Source organism: Lissotriton vulgaris, chromosome 8, assembly GCF_964263255.1.
Source record: "Lissotriton vulgaris chromosome 8, aLisVul1.2, whole genome shotgun sequence".
Lineage (NCBI taxonomy): Eukaryota > Metazoa > Chordata > Amphibia > Caudata > Salamandridae > Lissotriton > Lissotriton vulgaris.
In genome coordinates, this window is record NC_141696.1 from 510,617,010 (window position 1) to 510,635,984 (window position 18,975).

The window sequence follows — 18,975 nt, forward strand, 5'->3', positions numbered from 1 at the left end:
ACCTCGTGTAGGTCCTTGTGTGGGAACTTAGCACCACACGTTGGACATTTTTTGAATGGAGTCCTTTCCATGGACTCCGGGCTTGACTGCGTCGAGAAAGGCCTCCTGTTCTTCGACGTAGATCCAAGTTTTTCTCTTCTATTTTAAATTTGTAACGCGTCGGAATGGAAATGAACGCGTTCGAATAACAATACCGTCGAATTGGAAAGGTAATACGCGCCGAAAATCACTTTTTTCTGAAGTTGATCTGGAGCGTCTCGATCTTCATCCGAACCCGATGGCGGAAAAAAACAATCTAAGGATGGAGCCGATGCCCATGCGCACTACCAACCAAGGGAGGAGTCACCAAGAGACAAAAGACTCTCCAAGAGAAAAACAAAGTGCAATCATCCGAGCCCAACACCAGATGGCGATCTATTCATAATGTACCATCTGCAGCCCATATGCCTCGAACATATGTATTATAACAAAGGTATGCAGTTCCTAGGCAATAATGAAGGGGATAGTAGAGGACTGGTCGGTACAGATGAATGTCCAAAAGGGGGAGGGGGTGTCTCTCACGTTAGCATTGGGAACCTTAAATCCACTGTTTTGGGTGTCCCCAGCAGTCATTCCCACCCACTAGCTTGTGCGAGGCATAAATGCTGCATCTCCAGGCACCCACTTCAAAACACCCCTGGATCAATGGAAGATCAGAAGTGGACGGAGCACAACAAACTAAGAGGACTTTTCCTGCAACTGCCCAACTGATCAGTGGCAACAGGACTTGGGCTAGACCCTCCTGTTGGCCTCTGCCTGCCACCTTGTGAGTCTTTAAGTGCCTCCTCCGAGGTCTTGGGGGCTTGAGAAGTGTACTCCTGTGGTAGAATGGGACTTAAATGACTGAAGTCAGAAGGTAACATCTTTGACCAGAGCGAACCTAGTTCAATAACCGACCAGCAGTCAGTGCCAGATTGCGGCTAGGTCCTGCTCTATTGCAAACATGGACTATTATTGGGTCTTCTTGGTGCCATTTCTACTTAAAACTTTAAAATTCATATTTCCAGGTTACCTTATTGGATTTTCATCATTTTGGTGGCATTTTGTTTATTACATTCTACTCTATTTTTTTAATTCGTTTTGGCATTTGCATTGTTCTGCATTTCAACTTTATTCCTGTTTTAGTTCTGCATAAATGCCTTGCACATTGCCTTCAAGTTAAGCCTGTTTGCTCTATTCCATGGCCACCAGGGGGATGAGATCAGGGTAATTTAGTGACTTTGAGGGTTTTCCTGAAAAGGACCGATTATTACTTGAGGTGAGTATCTGCCACCCGGAACGAATAACCACATTTGTTACAATACCCTTTTTACTAAAGCCAGTAAACCAGGAGTCAGTTAAAACTTTCTAATTTGCCAAGAGTGGAGGGGCAATAGACCCTGTGAAACAGCTGTAACTAGACCAGTTGAAAGACTGCATGGATAGCAATTTCCCTTTTTTACATCATCACGTTATCCCACTTTTCCACACTAATTCCCCAAAGCAAACTGCCATCTACCTTCAAGCTTAGAAAAAGCTGCAGGGGCATGACTGATCAAGGTCTTGTAAAATTACGATGCAGCCTTCCTACCAAGAAGTTAAGAGAGAATTAACTTGTATTTCTGGGGGATATGACTCAGTTGAAGCTATTTAAAGTACTGGGGAGTTTGAAGCAAACTTACTGAAAATGGCAATAGACTAATGGCATTTGCAGGCCACAAATACCTGATCTTAGAAATCAGAATCTGGTCCCACTCTCTCAAACCTATTCTGGACTCAGATGTGCTGTAGGACAGAGTCCGAAGGTGCTGTCTCCAGGGCAACTACTCTCCGCCATTACAGCCTTCCAGGCTCAGACCTGAGTCTCTGTCAGGATGGGTAAGCAAGCAGAGGCTCTACAACCATACCACCATCAATGCCTATCTTCAAGGAGAGATGGCTTCAGCTGAACCAAAAAAAACAGCTTGTTCAAAACTACCAAGTTGAGAGGCCTAATGATATCTTTTGATAACATGAAAGGCGATGCCGCCATCATAGATTCCATTAGAGAGGGACGCAAGAGAAATTCTCTGGAACCCAGGCAAAGGTGTGCACTATTGCACCAAGCCCAAGGAAAATCTTTTCTCCCACTCAGAAACGAGTGTTCTGTACTACATAGAGGAGCTTAGAAGGGATGATGATTTTATATTACGACAACTTCCCTAAAAACAAAAGAGCGAAACAGTTATCTTTTCAGTTTCTCCAAACATAAGAAGCCAAACTCTAAACACCAGCAAGAAAAACATAATTGAAAATAAATTGCTTACTGCTTTGGAACAAGATCAAATCTCATTCGGTTCAGGAGCTCATCTTCCTGTAACATTACCAAGGCAACAGGATACATCTGATCAAAGTCAAAATGAAAATGAACTCCTGCTGGTGGGTCACGCAGAAAGTTTCGCCGATCCTGTATATCAATGGGGTGGAAAGTAGGGAAACATTATTCATAGGTATTTTTTTTACCTCATGTGGTACCTAGACATACAAAAGTACATCAGAATTATACCTGTGGATAATAAGTAAATCAGTCCAGGTACTTCCATGCAAGCACACGTAACAAACTGACAAAAGAACATTTTAGATTCAGAGGGCGATGTTGAGAGTTCGCCAGAAAGAGAAAACAATGTGTTAAGCAAGAATTATGAAGAGCGTACACCTGAAGGAAGACATTACTGAGAGCTGTGCAATCTACTTTCAGAAGTATGGCATATAAAACATATATGTAAGTTGTCTCATCGACTGCTGTGTACCGTTAGGGAAGTGTTGTGCTCTTATGCGTTGCTGAGCTATAGAACCCAATTAAAGGTCTCAAAAGAAAACAAATACTGAATATTGAGCAATTATTCTCATCCTAATTTAGAAACATCAAAAGAAGATATGCCCCAGATCAACACAAGATCCTCCTAATAACCCTCCGCTTGTGACCAGTGTGCTGCTAGGCTCTCCTGAAAAGGGTGTATGTTTAACCTGGAGTGTGTGACAAGAGCAATGCAGGAGTTCATTGCGCCAAGGAAACACATGACCTTTCTGTCCATTACCGGACGATCTGGCTAAAAAAGAGGGAGCAGCGCTTGGAAAGCTTGACCCCCTGCAGGCCTGGTGTATGCTTTCCTTCAGCAAGAGTCAAGTATGGCCCAGAGGAAGGACTCTACCTGAAGGGGCTGGGGATGAGATTTGGTGTCACTGATTTTAAAATCTAAGTTGCGAAAGAGATGTACAGTGGCTTGGGTGCGCACTAGGCATGGATGTTCTACTGTGAACATCAGTCAATCGTCTAGGTAAGGGTAGACATGGACACCATTCCTTCTAAGGTGAGCGGCTACCACAGCAAGACACTTTGTAAACACCCTTGGAGCTGTGGACACTCCGAAGGGCAGCACTTTGAACTGATAATGCTGACAACTTAACACAAATGAGAGGAGCTGGTGATGTGCTAGGTGAATGAGGATGTGGAAATAGTCCTCCTTCAGGTCAAAGGCTGTCATTAAGCCGCCTTGCTGTAGTAGAGGAATGACATCCAATTTCAAAAACCTTTATTTCGGTAAAAGTTTACCATAAAAGACAATCATATAAAACAATACATTTAAATGATTTGTACAATAAAATGTAAAATAGATAAAAACAATACTAGAGAGGAATCCTCATATAGTAAAAACAGATCCGTACTCAGTCTATGTTTTGAGGCATTTCCTTCTGATGGACCAAAGGGCGCCCAGGTACTTGGCCATAGTGAACACAATATGGTCTGACAAGTCAGTTTTTAGGACTCTGTAAGCGGGCAGACACTTCTTAAATCCCAGATTTCTGCATAGAGGGAGAATCCAGTGCCTACGGATCCCATGGTAAACTGGACAGAAAAAAAGCATGTGGAGCTCACTTTCATCCGAGTTTCTACAAGCAGGACATGTACTGCTAGGATCATGGCTCCATTTGGTTGTAAAAGTTTTGATGGGGAGAGAGCCATGTCTCCACTGGAGATATAATTTTCTCAGTACAGTGGGATAAATTTTGTCTAGAGTAGGTTCCATGTTGTAGTTCACCTTGTGGGAGAAAAACAACGCTGTCAGGGACCCGGGGTGTTGGTAGTTGAGAATCAGGGAAAGTTTGGATTCTCGGTATGACCTGGCTAGATCCTTTTTAGAGAGGGTGTGGCACACGTTCTGGGGGTCAGACCACATATTTGAGAGGCCTGCAGCCTCCAGTTCAAGCTTAATAGAGTAGAGCCATTTGAGTGGCAAGGAACTCCCGGAGTCCTTCCCTGTAACTGGCCAATTCTGGGGTTGTCCATATTCTACGCCAGAAGGCCAGAGGGCGTAGAGCCAGGCATGACATCCTAGAGTGTCACCATGTGCAAGTGTTCTGACAGGATGTACTTGGTGAAAGGCCAGAAGATGAGAATGGGCCTTAGTGACCAATATTTTTTGGGAATGGGAGAGTATAACTGCTTGCCAAAGTGTTCTATGGCCTTTCACTGAGTAGTGCATGCATCGCCTCTTGAAGTGGATGCTGAAATTCCAAGGAGAGTTTGTATTTGCAAGTGGATGTTTGGTAGTGTCTGAATGAGTTCTAGACAGTACCCCTCTGCTACGACACCGAGAACCCACTGGTCGGAAGTGGTCTTCCTCCGACAAGTGTAGATGGTCAGGGTGCCTCTCCTGTAGTAAGCCCAAGAGGGTATTTGCTACTGCAGGTTCCTTGGGAAGAAAGTGGGATGCCTCGGATGGTGGTTTTAGTCCCTCAATTGTGTATGGCAAATAGAACCACGGCCAAATGGGAGCTGTAAAGCGCCCACAGCTTAAGCCATCTCAGTGTCCTGCTTTATTTTTTCCAGCATCTGGTCAATTTGCGGCCCAACAGACACTCTCCATCCAAAGGCAAGTTAACCAGGTGCTGCTGGCATGAATGCGAATAAGGATATTGGTATTTTGCCCAACACCTCAACATCAGTGTCCGTGGCCTAATGCTCATCTAATATTAGTGTTGGAAATAATTTTTCCCCCGGGCGACTAACTCCTGGTCATTCTTTTTGTACTAGTCTGGGAGGTGTTGGAGCAACTCCTCCATTTCGTCCCAGTGGGCGCGGTCAAACAGGGAGAGTAATTCTCACAGAACTGGTGATACGCCAATACGCCGAAGATTGGACTGCTACAGGTTTCCCTGCTGTACCAATTTTCTTAATCTCCTGATTGGGAGGAGGGGCATCCCCTGTGCCGTGGGAATTTGCCCGCTTCTGGGCAGTGTGGGAAATTAGGGAGTCAGGGGGCAGTTGTCCACCAATGTAGGGAGGGTCAGAAGGTTTTTACTTCTGGTTGGCCATAGCAGTGATGACTCGAGCCTTGACAAGCTCCTTGAAGTTGTCAGAGGCTGGTTTGAGAATCCCTCCAAGCACTGGTGAATACTGCATGGACCTTTGGGTGGTAGACCGTGTCTCCATGAGGAAGTGGTCCTCCTCAGGCTGTTTATGCATCTCTTCTTTGTGGAAAGAAACTGCTCTTTGCAACACTTAACGGTATGCAATTGTGTCATCTGGTGGGGAATGATTAGCCAGATCGTATTCATCCAATGGGTTGTCATGGGTTGTGTGTCATAGGGTGTTTTCTTTGAGTCATAGGGAGACTGTAGAAAATCGCCCCCAAGCCCTGAAGGAGGGGAATCCTCAGGTGACACTGGTAAATGATGTACTGGTGGTGAGGGTGGGAATGGAGGTGGTGGAGAAGGAAGCAGAGGTGGAAGCTGTGAAGTGCAAAGCAGACTGAAGCGTAGCAAGCGAGGTGGAAGAGAGGTGCCCTTGTCATTTATATTATTTGGGCACCTGCTCCAAGGGGAGATTCAGAGCCTCTTCAAAAGTCAGTTTCTTCTTTGGAAGAATTGTGTCCTTTGCCTTGGGAGCGGGATTTTCCAGAATTCGTCCAGTTTCAGGATGAATATCTTTACACTGTTGTCTGGCATCAAACTCCTCCTGAAGGTGCTGGAGGATTGGCTGGTCCTCGGAAGTACTAGAGGATACTGCCCTAGATACCACTTTTTTTCAGAGAAGAGGATGTCCACTGGGCTGCTGGCACCAAGCTGATTTTTGGTACCCGAAGACTTCGACTCAGAGCAGCCTTGTGAGTCTCTTCGATGCTTCAGAGCGGACGAGCCAGTCAAAGGGCATGGCTTGGCGGTAGGTTTGACACCAACAGTTCTGTGTGTGTCAGCTCCAACTTGCATTTTTGGTGCAGACCAAAGACTTGCAGCAGTGGCAGACCGGATGACTGGTCTACGAGTTCGATGCTGGACCCCCAACTCCCTTGAGGGCAATCCTCAGTTTCAGGTGGTGTTGAGGGGTGGGAGGTTGCTACTTACTGCGGTCTTCTTTAGAGGTGGGAGGTGTGTAGGTGGAGGCTCATCCATTTCTAAGTCGGAGCCAGAGTCCTCCTCTGTCTCCAGTACCTGACTATCTGCACCGGAAGCCTGCGTTTGCTGCTTGCTCATGGTCTCCTGTTCCCCGAACAGGTCCAGAGTATCCTCTAATCCATGGTGCACCATAGACGCTGATGCGATGCAACAATACAGACTGTATCAGAGTTTTCTTGTTCCCGAAGGCAAGGATTGCTGAGCAGGAGTCTTCCTGATGGTTTGGGGACAGACAAGGTTACACACCTGATAGGGGTCTGTCCTAGGGTACTTCGCTCGGCACTTCGGGCAGTACCTGAATGAAGTCCTCTCTAATACATGTACATTCTCTGGTGCCGAGGAATGAACGGAGCGCTGAAGGGGCTAGGCCCCATCAAGGGAATTAAAATTGTTTGACCGCAGAACCGAAGCAAGGGCAACCCGACACTTGGCACCAATGTGGAGTTTCACAGTTTTGTTAGTTTGAGGAGTAACAAAGGATCCGAACAGACCTAGCGATAACACTAAACAGTGTCGAACCGGAGCTCGAAGGAACACATCTAAACCAGACGGCAGAGAAAAAACAATCTAACAATGGAGCTGATGCCTATGACATTACCAGTAATGAGTAGGGTCACTATACCTCGTGAGTCAAAAGACTTCATCAAAGAAAAACTAGCATACGTTTGAACCCAACACTAGATGGCAGGAGTATGCACAGCATGTGTATCTACAGCTACACATGGCAAAAACATAATGCGTCTTAGTAGCAAAATAGGAGCATTTTACTCAATTGACCTTAGAGTGATAAAAGCATGTGTAAATGAACCATAGGGAAGACGGGAATACATCGCCTTAAGATTTTCCTTCAATATTTTGAAGTGGAAACTAAAGATAAAAGAGTGGCAGACTAAACATATTCTTCTGAAGCCATGTAGTTTATCAGCTAGGTCTCCTTGAAGGCTGTAATCTGATGAGTGAATTCTATGAGGCTTCAAAACCTCTTTGTTTTGTAAGTTATTTAACTGTGGACATTGGGGCTCGGACCTTCCCTGAAACCGATCCGTTTGTCAAGCGAGGCTTACCTTAGGAAGGCAGTAGAAGCTATTTTATTTTGATATTACTGTTAGTGTGGCCAACTTGAGAAAAATATTGATGTTAAAAAAAAAGGCTGAACATCTCAACACCTGAACTCAATATGTAGCCAAAGGAAAGAAGTCTCAACGCCCCAATAGAGTTTGCTCTTTAGGTTACAGCTCTTCAAAAAGATGCTTGTGATGAGCCGCAAGATTTCAAAAGGGCGTGTTCGGTTACTGTATTTGTGCTTCAGTGTCTGTTAACTCATTCCAAACAGAAAAGCACATCTTTAAATACTAAGACTATTAGATTTTTGATTTAAGGCATGAGTAATATATTTATTGAACTCTATATACTAACAATAGTTGCATAATATTCACTCAATTAATCCAATCCCAGCTTCCCCACTTGACAAAGTTGTGTGATAAATGGTCTAATTCACTATGTATCATTCTACTTAATCACCCAGTTTGAGAGAATACTGAACTAATTCAGGACTGGATCTGCTCTATACAAAAGCCTCACTTGTATATGGTCAACATAAAATAATCTTGTGACACATTTGATATTAATATAGGAAATGGATGACATGAGAACCAACATATTTCGGCTATTGAGATGCACTGTCATTGTCATGGGTTATTCTTTGAATGTTTACAACAATAGAACTTTCAAAAAATACCACTCAATTCAGTGATAGATTATGTACTTAAATGAGACACTGATAAATGTTGAACCTCAGAATATTTTATTTTAAAGTGTTGAAATTAATTTGTCATGATGTTTGTTTCCTGCTTTACATCTTTTGATGGTATGGCTAGTGCTTTGGCTCTTAGAACCAAGCCAGACACATGGCTCAGTTGTTCCCAAAGCTATCCCTGCCCCCGCAGAAATGTAGTGTCTCCAGCCCCTTGAAATAAAAAGAATCCATTTTATGACTCTGTAAGTTGCGCACACATCTCATGAGCAGCACGCAAGAAATAAGAACACTTAACAAAAAGTCCTTGGCTAAAATAAAATTGTTATTTTTATAAACAGATAATATCATACAGCATCATTTATAATAAACCTTACAGTGCTTGCCGGAGCAGTATTGGGGTTTCACTGTAGTGCAAATAATAGATGTGTATATTACCCAATGATACTCATTAGACAGACACTGAAAGGATGGGTTAGCTCTGCAGGATTCAAACAGTGACCTGGAGGATACACACAGATATCTGGAAATATTAAAAGTACTCTGAGTGTGACGAGCAATATCAATTTATTCAACAGTGTAGGGCTATTTGTGCAGAATGTTCCATTTCCTGATGCTCTATAGCATGAAAACAAAGATTAACATCACACTGACTTCCAGGGTCATCATAATTTAAACAAGCATTGGAAATGCAATAGGTCTCGCACCATTAGAGTTAGTGCTTTTAGAATTGTTTATGGGTTTTTCTTGTAAATGTTTAGCATTTTTGTTTCCTGTAGCCAATGCTAAAGTATTACAAATAAAAAAAAAGCCATAAACATTTCTAAAAGCTCTAACTGAAATGGTCTGAGAACTATTGCACTGTGTGAGGGTGAGGGTGAGTGAGGGTGAGGGTGGGTGAGGGTGAGTGAGGGTGAGTGAGGGTGAGGGGGTGAGGGGTTGAGGGTGAGTGAGAGTGAGGGTGAGTGAGGGTGAGTGAGGGTGAGTGAGAGTGAGGGTGAGTGAGGGTGAGTGAGGTTGAGGGTGAGGTGTTGAGGGTGAGTGAGGGTGAGGGTGAGTGAGGGTGAGTGAGGTGTTGAGGGTGAGTGAGGGTGAGGGTGAGTGAGGGTGAGGGGTTTTGGGTGGGTGAGGGGGAGTAGTTGAGGCTGAGTGAGGGTGAGTGAGAGTGAGGGTGAGTGAGGGGTTGAGGGTGAGGGGTTGAGGGTGAGTGAGTGAGGGTGAGGGGTTGAGAGTGAGTGAGGGTGAGTGAGGGTGAGGGGTTGAGGGTGAGTGAGGATGAGTGAGAGTGAGGGTGAGTGAGGGTTTGAGGGTGAGGGGTTGAGGGTGAGTGAGGGTTTTTAGGGTGAGGGGTTGAGGGTGGGTGAGGGGTTGAGGGTGAGTGAGGGTGAGGGTGAGGGGTTGAGGGGGAGGGGTCGAGGGGGAGGGGTTGAGGGTGAGTGAGGGTGAGTGAGTGAGGGTGAGGGGTTGAGGGTGAGTGAGTGAGGGTGAGGGGTTGAGGGTGGGTGGGTGAGGGGTTGAGGGTGAGTGAGTGAGGGTGAGGGGTTGAGGGTGAGTGAGGGTGAGGGGTTGAGGGTGAGGGGTTGAGGGTGAGGGAGGGTGAGGGTGAGTGAGGGTGAGGGTGAGTGAGGGTGAGGGTGAGTGAGGGTGAGGGGTTGAGGGTGAGGGGTTGAGGGTGAGTGAGGGTGACATCGGGCTGACGTCAGCTGGGCCCCGGAGTGAAAGGGCACCGTCTGGATTAATAAGCAGCACGGCCGAGTCCATGGCAACACTCATTTAGGCGCCGAACAATATCCGACATGTCTGCAAGGCTGAATGCGAAACGGTTCACCAGTGTGTCGTCTGATGGGTTTTCACCCCGAATTAATTTGAAGGTGCTTGTGTGGGAGGGGCGGCGGGTGTACTTGGCCTACAGCAAGGAACCTGCACACACTGGTCTGGTCTATGAAATCTAAGAACTACATATTTAAATAAAATTTAAAAAAAGGAAGCGACAAAGGAAATAAGTCTAATTAAGCCTTTATACATTTTAAAAAGAAAGTCAATTAATCGCAAACGTAAAGCAGACAAACGCAGAGATTCTAAACCCTACTTAAGGCAGGTATACATACACCCATGCTCACATACCGGAGGTCTACCTGAGAAAACGTCCTGCTACAAGGAATGTTGTCTTTCATGGCTTCCTGTAGATGTCCTCCTGCAAGTCAGTTTCCTGCGACATTGCGCTCAAACTCCTGCTATCCCTTATTAAACAAGCACTGGCGATGCCAATGGGCGCGAAGGGGTGGTGCGGGTGGAGAAGAGAAGCAATAGGTGAGAAAACAACATAGAGCAAGTTGGGAGAATGACACAGACGAGATAGAACCAGGGAAGTGCACGAGGGAGAGCGCAACATGGAAAGGGGCCGGGAGAAGCACATGGATGACAGAGCAACTGGAGAGAAGTACACAAGGGAGACAGCTGGTAAAAGCAAGCACTTTCATGGCGTGCAACACATCGTGGAGGGCATGTTGGTGATCGGCTGGTGGTGGAGGGAAGGGGATACATGATACTGAAAGACGTCTACCTGGAGAGGAGGTGGGTTGGGGGAATTCCTAACACCTCAGGAGGCCTGCGAGACGTTTAGAGTGGGCTGGACAGTTTTTGCAGTATGCAAGGATTGTAATTACTAAAAAGACAAAACCGTGTTAATGGCTGGAGGGTGGGGGAAAGGAGGGAAGAGAGAGAAGGGGAGGGGGGAGGAGAAATGCGACACGGCGGGCAGGGGAGGGGGCGGAGCGGGGAGAGGGAACAGACGGAGGGAAGGCAGATAAGGGGAGGGGGGAGGAGAAATGCGGAGGGAAGAGAGAGAAGGGGAGGGATTGTTATCTGGATTCCAGGTCTCGAGTCTGGCCTTTTATTACAAATTACTGTTATTTAGTTCATTAGTCCAATCCAGTAGCATGGCAGAGCCTCGTAAGGGTGCAGCTGATTTACATGTGCTAATTAAATGTTTTACTAGTACTCGTTTCAGCTGCGCTTTCTGTATAGGGTGCATTTAATTATGAGTCAATAGGGCGCTGATTGTTCGAGACGCTTCGATAAATTTACGTTGCGGACATTGGCCTGCTACACGCTCCACCTTTGAAACGGAAGTATGGCATGTTGTCATTGTGACAGGAATGTGCCTTTAAACTTGATAAAAAAATAATTACCAGCTTTCTCGTCACATCCTTTTGAAGCTCCAATGGCACAGGAGAAGCATAGGGAGGAGGCAGTTGTGGCCGAGGAGAGGGAGCGAAGAGCAGCTGCTCGGAATGGGAAGCAGTTAACAAGGGAGGAGTTGCAAGACATCGTGCAGAAGTAAAGGCATGTTAACGAGCAGTGATCAGCTCTGCAAGGGGCACCAATTATGAAAAATAAAGGCATGCCTAAAGTGAAAGTGGAACTTTTAATAAAGACCTGATGTTTTTTAAAAGTGAACACATAGAGCCGCGGATACAGAAAAGGCACGCAGCCACAATTGTTTAAGTGAAAGTTCGGCATGTTGCGCTTTGAAAATTAAAGACTGTGTTTTATAATTGTAAAAGAAAACAAGTTTAAGAAAAAAAAAGTACACTGGGAGGGGGGAGGAGAAACACGAGAGACGGCCTGCGGCCGTCAAAGTGAAAGTACGGCCGGCGGAGGGCATTGCTGTGGGGAGGGGGGAGGAGAAATGCGACACGGCGGGCAGGGGAGGGGAGGGGGCGGAGCGGGGGTGTGGGAGGAGTGCGGGAACAGACGGCGAGGGGAGGAGAGTAGGAGGAGGAGAGTAGGGGAGGCACGGCCTAGCGGCCGTGGCTGGGGGCATGTGCACGCGCATTTAAGCTCAATGCGCATGCGCATTGAGCTTAAATTTCTCGTGCACTGCAAGGAATCGCCACGATTCCTTGCAAGTTGGATAAAGAGTGGATAAGCCACCATAGACTCGCAAGCTCGATGCGCATGCGCATCGACAGGCGAGACCTAAAAACATTACTTGGATGGGCAGGGCAAAAAAAGAGGTAGGCATCACTTAGGCTAATGTGCTGCTAACTGAAACAATGGGTTTAATAATAAAAAGGTATATCTACTGTTAGAGAGAGGCTTTACAGAGGACTGTTAAAATCTCAATGCAAGAAAAACATGCACATTTGGAGAATAGAATATTGTATGCATTTAGTGGCCATTGGTTTAATGTGATGTCATCTTTCTGGTGTTACTTCATATCGTGTAAAACATACTACAGAAGATCAGGATGTTATTGAGCACCTGAGCTTGAATAGGTTGCATTATAGGCTGCTAAAAGTAAAGCACTGTGTGTAGGAGAGTAGGGTGTGCTTCCCATTGTCATCTCCACTTTTTGCTGTGATTCTCTGTTTTTTCGACTTTAGTGTGGCTGTGGGCCTGCTAATCAGACCCACAGCCCAGCTGTTCTCTCTCTAAATTGATATCATGTACTTTAGGTACATACCAGATTGGCTATTGGGCCACCTTCGTGAGCCCCTGTATAGTGTACCATAGGCACCCAGGGCATAGATGCATTCAAGGCCTACCGGGGGCTGCAGCATGTATTATGCCACCCCTGGCTGGCCCACCAAACTGACACCACAGGCTGATCACACAGCCTGGGTAAGGTGGTGTAATCACCACTTACTTAGATATAGTATACCTACATCTACCTTATATATAGACACATATGCACCTATAAGTCACTCCTATGCTAGGCCTCGACAATCCTGGAGGCAGAGTGCTTGGTTTTATGTGAGAGGGTGCCCTAGCATGAGCTGAGCCCCTCTGCAGCTTTCAGAACCATCTCCTTATAGCTGTTCTATGATATAGCCATACCATATACTCTTAAGTGCATTATAATCCTCGCGGTTAATGCTAACTTTGGGTTGGCTTTATCCAAACATGTTGTGTAAGGTGTCAAACACTTTGGAATGCTACCCCCCCCGCCAATTCTGGCGGCGGGGGTAGCATGCCACCCTTTTAGAGGGAAAAGACATGTATGTTACTGCTTTACCCGGTTAAAGTTAAACAGAGCCCCAGCATTTAAAAATGGATGCTGCTGCCACAGACACAAGTCTGACCTCCTGCTGCTGGACGAAACTCCGGCAGGGGAGGCCTGGACAATAAGTTTCCTGTCCAGGGAGGTGCCAGCACCTCCCCAGACAGGCAGATGTGTATTGGGACAGGGAGGGCTGCATCAGCAGATGCTTTTTGAGACACTGCCTGGGGCACACTAGGTGCCCCATGTATAGCCCGGTTCAAACCAGTTGCTGGGGCACTCCAGCCCCAGCTCTGGCGCGAAACTGGACAAAGGGAAAGGGGTGTAACCACCCCCTTCTCAGGTCCACCCATAGGAGGGACCTAGGCAGGTAATCCAGCCCCTTAGCTTAGTATAAGTATAGGAGCTGTGTCCCCAGGACTTCAGATTATCCTGGAAAGAAACTTTGATACAGAACTCTTGGACCTTAGACATTCTATTCTGACTAGAAGACAGAAGACATCTCCCTTGTGGCCAAGGAGTGACCACCCTGTGCAAACAGGCACCACCAGTAACTTGCCAGTCTGCTTTATCGACACTCCCGCCGGAACCCGAAGACTCAGCGACACAGGAACTGGACTCTCAGACTTCTCTGACTCCGACCCACATCCACAGCTAAGCTGAGACACGTGGCGGACACGAGAGACGTGGGACCGGACACCCTAAAAATCCTGCATTTTGGTAACTGCTCGACTACCGAGTTACCCTCGCAGTTGTGCATTGGGGTACGAGAAGCCCCAGAACCGAGCACCATTTGCACCGAAGCGCAGCACTCCACATTCCTCGAGTGCCGAGTGGGGTCCGCTCTTGCATTTCAGCTCGACGCGTCTTCCGGGTTCCTTGCCCGTTGGCTAGTGAGCCCCCTAAAGATTTTTCTTTTTAACTAAACTGCTTTCCTGGTTGCTCCAGGCTTGCTCCAGCTTCCCTTCAAAGGAGAAGCGCCACAGACCTTGCTGGTCTGCAACAGAGTCAATCTCAACATCCTGCGTGGGTTGCGTTTGCCAAGGCTTATTGGGTCCAATCCGGATACCGACAACGCAGTTAACTAGATCCTTCGTGGGACAGCTCGAATCCAGCGCCTGGTCATCGTCGATGCCTCCTGGACCTCGTGGCTGAAAAGACAAACTCACCTTCTTCACCTTCAAGCAGGCGACATTGCCTGGTTCCTTCCTGGTCACTGGCTAGTGACCCAGACTCTGTCCCCTCTGCTTTCAGGTGCTTTCAGGTTCTTCACATCACCGATCCACCCTTGGATCCACCGGGCACTTTTCCTCTGGTCAGTGCTCCCGTGGGTCTTGACTCTCGAAGTGTTCTAGTTTAAAAGGGTTCCATCCTAGTCCATCCGGAAGTGTCCTTAAACAGTAACTTTGTAACTTCTTCGTTTCCCATTATAAGTCAATGGTAACTCGCGACTGTGTTTAGACACTGCACGCGTCTCCCGTGGGCCTCCTACTTCCTAACCTTTGGTTGTTTAGTGTAGTCCCAGCGATTCAACAGGCCCTAGGCCTGCTGTTTAACGCTCACGTGGTTCTTATACCACTTTCTTAGTATATGGTTTGTGAGGACCCTAGGCATAACTGTCTATGTGCAACTTATCGTATGCTAATTGAGTAACTTGTGATGTACTTTTACCTCTGACCTCATAAAGAGTGCAGAGGGGTTATGTTAGAAATAAATACATATATATTTGATATATACCTTGTGTGGTGTCCTTTCATTTGGTATTCAAGGGATTATAATTGGTGGCTTCACATGCTCTCTGAAGTCTTAGCCTATGACTGCTGGTCCATGCTACCACTAGGATAGCTTGTCTACAAGGTTGATTTTACAACCACCATCAATAAGGGTCGATTAGACTGGTGCAAGGTGCCCACTAGAATAGTGGACATCATATGTCAGGCTAACTTCTCACACTGTGCAATGTCGCAAGTGGGCATTATAGATAAACTGTAATACTGCTTGCAAGAAAAACATACAAATTTGGGTAGTGCCCATTGGTTGTATGGATGTAGCGGTTAGTATAATGTGCTGTTAGCTTTCTCGCGTTACTTTGTAAAGAGCACGTCTTTCAGGTTCCCTAGCTGGTGGCCTCAAGAATTGGGTACTTTACCCACACCAGTTTCGAAGGTTAAGATTTTACTAATTTTATTTAACACCAATCTCTTATTCAAAAACCAGATCAATTCTATAACTTCCTACTCCTTCTTCACCCTGAAATTACTCAGGAAAGTTTTCCTATTCATTCCGCATGAGCTGCAGAAAACAGTGGTAACAACTGTTCGGTCTAAATTGGACTCCTGTAATGCTCTCTTCATCAACCTGCAGAAAAAAACATCTGAACAATTCACAGATCTTACTTAACACAGCACCAGACTCTTATCAGGGACCCCTAAGCATCAGTCTGTCACGCAAGCTCTGACCAAACTACACAGGGTTCCCATAAGGAAGAGTATTTATTTCAAGGCTTTGTGCATCGCGTCCAGCATTTAATGGCGCTGGTTCCGACTATCTTAAATGTAGGTTCCAATGGTATGCCAAGTCAAGATTCTTATATTCATCAACAGCTAACCATGTAGCAGTCCCGAGATTCAGACAAGTAAACTGGAGTGGCAGAAGGTTTGTGACCTGCACATCCAAACTCTGGAACACTCTTCGATCTCACCTAAAAAAAAAAATGGACAGGCTTGCTTCCTTTTAGGAAAGCTCTTAAAACATGGCTTTTTAGCCAATAGATTCTGCCTTATACACCAGCTTGGATCTTTCTTTTTCTGTCACTTCCTCCAAAAGGTTTATCTCAGTGCCTAGATGCCTTTGGGCATCAGCATGCTTTATAAATTTGATTTGCAGTTCATTTCACTTCATATCAAGTTAAACATACTACAGATGATCAGGATGTGCTTGGATAGGTGACATTTTATGCTGCTAAAACTAAAGTACTGTGCATTGTCTTAAGTGAGTATTATAGATAATTTGTGATACTGCTTGATGATCATCCAGAACCTTAGTTAGACTGATCAATACATACTACCACGTCTCCTTCTACCTAATCATCTGGGTACCAGATCAGCTGCCAATTAGAGATACAGTGAGATTTAGATTACATGTGGGCGTAGTTCGCGTAGCCGCACTCCGCGGAGCTACGCGAAGATGCACTTGCACTCCGCGAACTACGCATAGCTCCGCGAGCATGCGTAGTAGCTTGCTTGACCCGTTCGCGAGCCATTTTTCGTCTTCGGGAGCGCCGTGGAACTCTGGGAACCTGCTCGACACCACATCTCCAGACGTCGCCTTCCTCACGGAAACATGGATGAATGCCTCCTCAGCGCCTGACATCCCGTCGCCATCCTGGACGGATACAAGATCACCCGGAGAGACCGCGTCAACGAGACAGGAGGAGGCATCGCCATCGCCCACAAGAACACCATCCGTATCACGACCAACTCAGACGACACCCTCACAGCCGCTTAACATCTTCACTTCCAGATACACACCGACCCCAAGACCACACTCAGAGGCACCCTCATCTACAGACCCCCAGGACCTCGCACACAATTCAGCGAAGACATCGCAGACTTCATCAGCCCGCACGCCCTCGCCTCCGCTGACTACATCCTCCTAGGGGACCTCAACTTCCACCTGGAGAACAACAACGACAACACCACCACCACCCTGCTGGACAACCTCGCCAACCTCGGACTCATGCAACTGGTGAACACCCCCACCCACTACGCCGGACACACGCTTGACCCAGTCTTCTCCTCCAGCAAGTACATCTCCTTCAGCCACTCCACTGGACAGACCACAGCTGCGTCCACTTCAGCTTCAGAAAGACCACAACTCACAACCACCCGCAACAGGTTCCCCGCAGGAACTGGAACAAGATCACCACCGACCAGCTCACCACTTCACTGAGCCAGAACCCTCCCGCCAGCTCAATGGACCCCAACTAAGCAGCCAACAACCTCACACAGTGGATCACCAATTGCGCTCGCCCAACCAGCCTCGACCACTCGCAGTCCGGCTTCCGCGCCAACCACAGCACCAAGACCACCCTCATCGCAGCCACTGACGACATCTGAGCCCTGCTCGACAACTGGGAAACAGCGGCCCTCATCCTCCGGGACCTCTCCGCAGCATTCGATACGGTCTGCCACCGCACCCTAGTGCAGCGCCTCAGCAACATCGGAATCCAAGAGAAGGCACTGGAGTGGATCATCTTGTTCCTCACCGGAAGAATCCAGAGAGTCCGCCTCCCATCGTACAGATCCAAGGCCACCGAAGTCATATGCGGCGTACCACAAGGATCATCACTCAGCCCCACCCTCTTCAATGTCTACATGAGCCCCCTCGCAGCCATCGTACGCCAACACAAACTTCAACATCATCTCCTACGCCGACGACACCCAGCTGATCCTCTCCCTCACCAACGACCCAGGAACCGCCAGAACCAACCTACAAGAAGGGATGAAAGACGTAGTCGAGTGGATGAGGAACAGCCGCCTGAAACTGAACTCAGACAAGACAGAAGTCCTCATCCTTGGATCATCACCCTCCGCCTGGGACGACTCCTGGTGGCCCCCTGCCCTGGGCAGCGCACCCAAACCAACGGACCACGCACGCAACCTGGGCTTCATCCTGGACTCCTCCCTCTCGATGACCAGACAAGTCAACGCCGTCTCATCATCATGCTTCAACATCCTACGCATGCTCCGAAAGATCTTCCGATGGCTCGCCACCGAAACCAGGAAGACGGTCACACAGGCACTCGTCACCAGCCGACTGGACTACGGAAACACCCTTTATACCGGAACCACAGCCAAACTCCAGAAAAGACTCTAACACATCCAGAACGCCTCCGCACGACTCATCTTGGACATCCCGACACAGCCACATCTCCGGACACCTGAGAGACCTTCACTGGCTCCCCGTCAGCAAGAGAATCACGTTCCAAATCCTCACCCACGCACACAAGGCCCTTCACGACCTGGGCCCCAGGTACCTCAACAACCGCCTGACCTTTTACACTCCCACCCGCCAGCTACGATCGACCAGCCACGCCCTCGCCGCCGTGCCACGCATCCGAAGATCCACCATGGGAGGAAGATCCTTCTCCTACCTGGCAGCCAAGACTTGGAACTCCCTCCCCATCCACCTCCGCCTGACCCAAGACCACCTCTGCTTCAGGAAGCAACTCAAGACATGGCTGTTCGAGCAGTAGCGGACCCCCCTCCCCCAAGCGCCTTGAGACCCTCTGGGTGAGTAGCGCGCTATACAAATATCCTGATTGATTGATTGATTGATTGCCTGCATGCGCGGGATGTGTAGCGTGCGAAGTTACCCATGAGGTTTGTCCCGCCCGCTCGCGTCCCCTTATTTCCGGTCACTACTAACGTGTTCGCGAGTTATTCTGTGCCAGATTGCAGTTTCTGCGTGTTCGGCAACTCGATCTTACCGACAAGCATCCTCGCGCACGCGAAAATGCTATTGAGCGCGCGAGAACTACGCTACGCAGCAGTTTGCGGAGTATTCGACAACTTCGCGTTCTCCGCGGAGCGCGGAGTTGCCAAAACTCCGCAAACTCCGCGAACGGAGCGTAGTTCTTCACCCAGGGTTAATTTAGATACCTTAGATGCTTAATGTCTCTATCAATACCGCCTTACTTAAGCTCAGGAGAAAGTAGTATACTTCAGTTCCAGAAGGATTCTCTGCTTTGGCCACTGGGATC

The 18,975-nt window shown here is 47.5% G+C and overlaps 1 protein-coding gene across 2 annotated transcripts in view; it reads right to left on the minus strand.

Moving 5' to 3' along the window:
- SYAP1 (synapse associated protein 1) overlaps window positions 1–18,975 on the minus strand; it is a 264,963-nt gene that overhangs the window by 102,191 nt on the left and 143,797 nt on the right. For both annotated transcript variants that reach the window (XM_086934326.1, XM_086934327.1), the window contains exon 5: window positions 2,325–2,464. In XM_086934326.1, coding sequence (XP_086790452.1) covers window positions 2,325–2,464 — 140 coding nt within the window. The remainder of the gene's footprint in view (window positions 1–2,324; window positions 2,465–18,975) is intronic.